At 31.3% G+C, this 6941-nt stretch overlaps 2 protein-coding genes across 2 annotated transcripts; one reads left to right on the forward strand and one right to left on the reverse strand.

Moving 5' to 3' along the window:
- Nucleotides 1–309: 309 nt before the first annotated feature.
- On the forward strand, nt 310–1270 carry LOC131844652 (RNA-binding protein 7). Its single transcript, XM_059193590.1, has 2 exons — nt 310–503; nt 579–1270. Exons 1-2 carry the CDS (start codon nt 417–419, stop codon nt 1113–1115), a joined length of 624 nt encoding a protein of 207 aa, XP_059049573.1. The 5' UTR covers nt 310–416; the 3' UTR covers nt 1116–1270.
- Nucleotides 1271–2053: 783 nt separating this feature from the next.
- LOC131844658 (TLC domain-containing protein 5-like) lies at nt 2054–6719 on the reverse strand. Its single transcript, XM_059193595.1, has 4 exons — nt 6378–6719; nt 5650–5878; nt 3125–3362; nt 2054–2525 (listed from the first exon to the last, which is right to left on the reverse strand). The coding sequence occupies exons 1-4, from the start codon at nt 6589–6591 to the stop codon at nt 2472–2474; spliced, it is 735 nt and encodes a 244-aa protein (XP_059049578.1). The 5' UTR covers nt 6592–6719; the 3' UTR covers nt 2054–2471.
- Nucleotides 6720–6941: the final 222 nt, after the last annotated feature.

Genomic DNA, 6941 nt, shown 5'->3' on the forward strand with positions numbered 1-6941 from the left:
CTCAATGATCAGAAAGTTTGACTGATGTAGTTAGTCTCTAGGAACTTATAATCTAAACTGTTTCACAGATCGTCAGTATATAACTGATTGCTAAATTTTGATAATTAGTACTGTATGAAGATGTTAAAATTCAACCATAGAAGTTTTGTTCTTTATCATTGGCTGAAATTGTTGACTTATAAAGTTAGTATCCAGGGCTGTAAAGTCATAAAACCGTAGTTTTTGATGACTGTCATTAGGCTGTCGTCAGTCTGCGTCAGTTATTTATATTGAGTTCTTAATCATTCCTTTTATTCGTTTCAAAGCAAATCATTCATCTTAGTCTATTCATTCAATCTATTTAAATTTTTATTTATTGTTCTCATAGTTTTTTAACTATTTTTATTTTTATGGTGAATGCATATTCATAAATAAATATGATTGATGAAGATAGAAAAACGTTATGGTGTGGTAATCTACCTGAACAATCTACTGAAGAATTACTTTATGAGCTTTTCCTACAGGTTAAAACGTCAAACATTACATACCTATTTTGCAATTCTTGTTAAATCTTTCGTCTAATGTTTGTGTGTTTTCAGGCAGGACCATTGGAGAGTGTAAGGATAGGTAAAGACAAAGATGGACGTCAGAAAAACTTTGCGTTTATTACATACTGTCATGAAGTATCAGTTCCTTATGCTTTGAAACTATTTCAAGGTACAGCCTTGTTTCATAAGAAGCTGACGCTGCAGTTCCGAGGTCGTCCAATGCCACTTCCACCGCCGATACGATGCTACGGCCCAGAGATGACAATGGACTTTGACACTCTCAATAATGTTACTCAAAAGTTTATAGACATGACAGAAAAATTGAAACATGATGACTATGCCCCTATTCATAATGTACGGCAAAATCAAGACTACAATGATAAGCTAGTTAGGGCGAGTTTACAAGGTAATTGGTCACACAGGCATCACCCATACAACCCACATAAAGACAATAATATGTATACACGAGACAGCTACAGATCACGGGATAACTATGGGGACAATTATAAAAGTAGCAATCGCAATAAGCGTTCAAGCAATTGGCATGACAGACGGCATCACCAAAAAAATTATCACAGGAGAGAATGACAGATTATTGTAATTAATACAACAAATCATGAACACAAAAGCAACAGCTAAGTTTATGTTAAAAAATAAAGACGGGAAGTGTTGATAATTTTAAAAGAAACATTTCAATAAGGGAGTTGGTATTAACTGCTAAATGTATGATATTAAAAAAAATTGCAAACATATTCCACTGGCACCACACTTTCAACAATACAATGTTCTTTTTTTTAATGATGCTATACTTGTACTTGTTGTAATTTCTATTATTTATCAAAAACATTTTACAATCAAGCTATCAAATTTGCATAGACCCCTGATTAAACTATGCCTTTTTATATTGTGTGTTACCATGTAACAAAATACAGTCATATCTTTTAAAATATTTTAATATTTTTATTATGATAAAATCGTTTATTAGACCAAAACATATGTTTATATTATTTTAGTTCTTACAGATAACGGGGATAATTCTATGGAAGATATCTATGGGTTTATTTGTCTTCCAATTATTCAAACATCTGAATTTTAATAGCAATAATTTATATATTGAAATCTTAATTAATATATCTAATTTTTTGTATAACTTTCAGTTATTTTTCAAACATGTTAAGTAAAGATATATTGTAGTTTTCAAAACATTATACTATTAACACAGAATAATATACATACATATATATTATAATACAGTATAATAGTTATAAGGCATTGACTTGTGTTTTAAAAACAATGTAGGCTTCCGACTGGCAGTATATAAAAAAATTAACATAAATAGTATAAGAAATTATATTTGTTTAACCCTACAAATACAATTTCTTATACTATGTATGTTTATTTTTTGACCTAACCTAATTAACCTCTATCATACTACCACTGAGTTTTGGTGACATTGACTATTATAAATATGTCTATCCTATATCCAAAAGGAATGTATTCAGACAAATCTGTAAATATATATATGTCTATCCTATATCCAAAAGGAATGTATTCAGACAAATCTGTAAATATATATATATATATTTATCGTGTGAAAATATAAATTATCAATTCTTTGTAGCAGTCCCTAATTTATATGTTTTTTCAAATATAACCCAAGTAAATTTATAAATATTATATTTTAACATATAGTTTTAGTTTTATCTTAATTTAAAAATACATAGTGAACACACTAGCGTATTATATTCATTCATGAATAAACACTGGTGAATAGCATTTTAAAAATAAATATTACTGCCAATTAAGTACTGGACACTTCTGATGTATTGTTTTATTGAAATACACATATTATGTAACTTAGTTTTCGGCAAAATGCACTATTGTGCAATCAAAGAACGAATGATTGATGTATATTTTAATAAAACGTGCGTTATTTTTACAATATTAACTTTCATTCAATAAAATTCCTCTTTCGTCCAAAAATCCCCTGAATTCTTCCTGGAAAATAATAATATGTTAACAAATATGAATAAAAATAACATACTTTGCAATCAATATGATTTAATTAATTAATTAAATACATTAGTCGTTTGCGACTGCGTGGATACCTCTGTCTTACCTATTTCAACGACCAAGAAAACGGTGCTTTGTGAGCAGTTCGGTTCTATTTACATCTTGGTTGTTATGTAAAATATGATGAAATAATTACAGGGTAGGTTAATACCTGTAATTTCAAAATTTTACCTGACCTCGTGGTCTGACACCTTAGTCTTCTTGAAGGCAACGTACTGGGGACACAATCACAGAAGTCACGTCACTTGCGTCAAATGATGACGTGATGAATGGTGCTGTTCATATAATAACTGTTACTACTTTGGGCTGCGAATTCAGATTATTCAGACTTTGGTGTTTTCTTATTTCTTTTAACTCGGTATTTATTTGTAAATACATACTTCTGTCCCCCGAGATACTACTGTCACTCGGAGAGGACAGGGCGAGTTGAGAGAAAAAAACTGTTTATACTTGTTTACTTACTTACCGTCAGCTTGTGTACCATTTCAGTAACTTTAATAAAAGTAAAATATCCATATACTTACGATTTTATTTTTGTATTTATATAGTACGTATCCAAATATATCGTACATGAATGCTATCGACACAATATAGAATACAAGAGACATAAGTTTTTCATCCATATCGAATAAGTCAGATTTTAATATCTTGTACATAATATAGCTACCGAGGAGTCCCCTTGCGCCCAGGAACATTATTAAGTATGATGCCTCCACTATGATATATATCAGGGTTTTATCATATCCCTCATGCCTAAGAAACCTGTCAGACAAGGTATTCGATTTAATTTATAATTAACTGTTACCAACGACGAAAGTAGTCTTAAGTTACTCCTTATAATATTAGCTATTTGCGAGTGAAGATCCCGTCAAAATCGGTCTACCCATTTCAGAGATTAAAAAGAAAAAAAGAGGGACAGACCAAAATTTTTAAAATAACGTACTATCAAATGTACTTCCATATGCATTTCGTGAAAAACGTTAATTTGAAATGACAAACAGACGTCAATTTCATTTATTTAGATTGAAAAATGTTCTATATTCTTGATAAGGAGCGTCGTGGTTTACTAGTTTACTAAAATTAAGAAAGTATCGTGTCAATTTATATTTTTTACTAACTCCCTGGAATAATTAAACAGCGCTAGTCTTACAGGTTACTTTATACTCAAATTATATATCAAAGACGATTTATATTTGCCGTTAATTTCACATTAATGATTTTTTAATTTACTATTCTAATGCTTTCTCTTTGTTTGTCGAACTAGATGTTGTTTTGGGGATTGCTTTCTACTTCAATACTTAATGAACTTTATTATTTTGTTTAATTTCCCCTAGTACCTAATTCCAAACACTATCCGAATTTTATTTTTATTTATGTAGGTCTATTACTTACTCTTATGATCGAAAATCGATAAATCTACCGTCATTTCGGAATGCTTTCGAGATGAGAACTGACAAGAAACTCATATTCTTTTCAAATATGGTTTTACATGTTTATAATAAAAAAAAATTAATCAAATTTGGGAAAATACAGTGACTACCAAACAGCATATTTTTAAAATCACTAGTATCCTGACGACTTAGGCGTAATGCCGGTTAGTCAGGGAGAGAAACATCTCAATGCCTACAATATTCACAATTACCTATCTCTTATTTGTTTTTATAATAATATAAACACTTTCGCTCCAAAACTCCCGCTGCCTACGTTCAATTATCCGTCATCCACTTGTCAATGTCACATAGATTACTTTGGCTCTGGCCTCTGACGTTCCGTTTCAGGTTACATGATTATTGACTTTACCATTTTTAATTAATGGTGCGTCACACGATAGTTAACAATATGCTATAGCAATTTTATGAAAAGCAAATAATCTATCAGTGTTCGTAACCCGAACTGACTAGTCCCAACAGGCACTCGTTCACGAGTATGACCGATGAACGAAAGAGTGAAACACGTTTCGCAACATGGGTGTAGACTGTAGATCCAAAAACGGTTGATATTTGATCACTAATACAACTAATGGTGTCATTACGTTTACAGTTGCAGAGGTCAGATTTCCGTACTGATTATTTGTCGTCTTACACATGGTAATGTACTAATGGTAGGTAAAAATATCTTAACCTACAACAGGACTATCATCGGGAGTAAATGTCCAAATATATTTCTTTGGCATTCATAATCTGTAACATAATTACTAATATTATGTATGTTAACATTGGACATAATTACCGCAAATGAGTAAGTACGTACCTACCTATATCGATTTCTTATGATATGTATTTTACATGCTATTCGTACTTAGTTATTCACTTTTACTTTGAAGTATTTACATAATGTTATTCTAGTCTAGGTAAATCTTTCTATGAGAGATGATCCCAATCCTTAAATACAATTTAAAAAAAAAAAAAAATTATATTTGAAACGATATTTAAATTTTGAAACGGCCGGCAGTCCTAAACTATAAATATATCAAAATCGGTTGAAAATTGTCTAGAGTATCGCCTAATATATACGTATACAAAAATACAATGGCATTAAGAACATATTCTTATTTTAAATGATTAACAAATTACTAGTAGATCAGCGAAAAAATCTGGTAATATATACTGTTATAAAGTCGATAAAATATACCTACATATTAGATAAACACGTTCATTGAATATTGCGATCTACGACAAAGAACCTGACTACCTGATAGTAAGTGGTAACCGTTGCCTATACATTACGTTATCATGTAACACCTATGATATAAGATGTCATCCCATTATCCTTTAATTTCACTGGCGTATATATGCTTGTAACCTTCCAACAATAACTGTTGCCTGTTGACTACGACATAAACTGTTAACAATGCGATTAGTCTATCTGGAATATCAATTGTGATGGTATACTACTTTTACCTAAAATATTTAGTCAAAACTTTCGGGGATCGATCTTAGAACAACTACATCAGACAATAAATGATCTGTAAGATACCTTCTACAATATATAGGTAATATTTAGACTAGCCGCCATCTTTCTAATTATACTAGACAAAAATCACTCTAACCATCGTATTTGCAGTAGAGGATTGGTGATTTCTAATAACGTCAACGTGCAGGCAAAGGTACAGCCTTTATAGATCTTCTGCATATACATAGTGATGGCAATGACAGCGCTAGCGTGGTGACACAGCATTAATATATTCTCGTTCATGTACAGAATACACCAGAGGAGGTCGAATGCGAAGTAGCCCCATGACCAAACCATCAGTGCGTAGTGTCGCGCTGTTATTTTCACTGAAAGTTGATTTAAATATTGAAATGATGGTGTTTCTTTGTTAATTTTATATTTAGTAGGTAGAATTTAATATTTTCTTCTTTGTTTAAATTTTGATCCCACCGGTTTCAGACTGTTCGAGGTAGATTTCTGTTGTTTATCTAAGTAGATATATAAAATCTATTCCCCTTTTTTATATACGAAGATTTTCAGCGCTTTTTATAATTTTATGATCATATTTGTTTTATACTAGGTAAAGATACTAAATATATTATTGTACCTATCGACATATACTGACCTTATATATATGCATATATAAATCGTATATAATATCAATTTATTTAATCATAAATCTATAAAAAACTTGAGTCACGATGTTTGTCCGGAATAAATTTTGGTGGTTCAGCTTAGACATTCAAAGGATGGTAGATTATTTATTTAGGACCTTCAGTCTGCTGCTTGAGCTCAACTGGTTTATTATTTTAAAAAGGCAACGTATAATTTGCACATAATACTTACTGGTGAAGCGACATGGTGTGAGTGACTGTACGCCACATTGTGATAAGCCGATGATGGTAGCTACACTCCCGTGGAGCAATGTCACCACACGAGAGCGCCACTCTGGGCTCTGTTCTGGTGCCCTGACAGAACACCACAAGTACAATGCACTCCAGAATAAGAACGACACAAGTTTCAACAGCGACGCGGCAGACAATTCGTGTTTCACCTCCATTCAGGACATTTTGGATATTAGGATGAAACCAGCTCTCTCATTATTGAATTAACATTTTTTTATGGTTTTATATTAAGAGTTTGTGTATGTAGTGTTTAAATGTTACTGCACGACATTTCTTTTTTGACAGTATACATGTTTTTGTATCAGGATGGTTGTAGTTAGATATTGAATCTCCATTGTAATCTAAGATCTCGTAGTTTTGTCAGTGTATGAAATGTCTTACAGAAATGTCAAAAATTTAGCAACTTATAAATTTTTTAATCAAATATAACATTTTGTATAATATATATGATGGTTAACAGAGTACCTAAATAGTAATGTGTGGTGTGACATGTATGTGGATATCT

This window comes from Achroia grisella, unplaced genomic scaffold (genome assembly GCF_030625045.1).
Source record: "Achroia grisella isolate CSIRO2021 unplaced genomic scaffold, CSIRO_AGI_Agris_v1 utg4116, whole genome shotgun sequence".
NCBI lineage: Eukaryota > Metazoa > Arthropoda > Insecta > Lepidoptera > Pyralidae > Achroia > Achroia grisella.

Coding starts and splice junctions, on each gene's coding strand:
- LOC131844652 (XM_059193590.1), top strand. CDS start 417: ATGATTGATGAAGATAGAAAAACGTTATGGTGTGGTAATCTACCTGAA. Junction 504..578: donor TTTATGAGCTTTTCCTACAG/GTTAAAACGTCA, acceptor GTGTGTTTTCAG/GCAGGACCATTGGAGAGTGT.
- LOC131844658 (XM_059193595.1), bottom strand. CDS start 6,591: ATGGAGGTGAAACACGAATTGTCTGCCGCGTCGCTGTTGAAACTTGTG. Junction 3,363..5,649: donor CCTCTACTGCAAATACGATG/GTTAGAGTGATT, acceptor CTTGTCTGACAG/GTTTCTTAGGCATGAGGGAT. Junction 2,526..3,124: donor ATAAATACAAAAATAAAATC/GTAAGTATATGG, acceptor ATTATTTTCCAG/GAAGAATTCAGGGGATTTTT.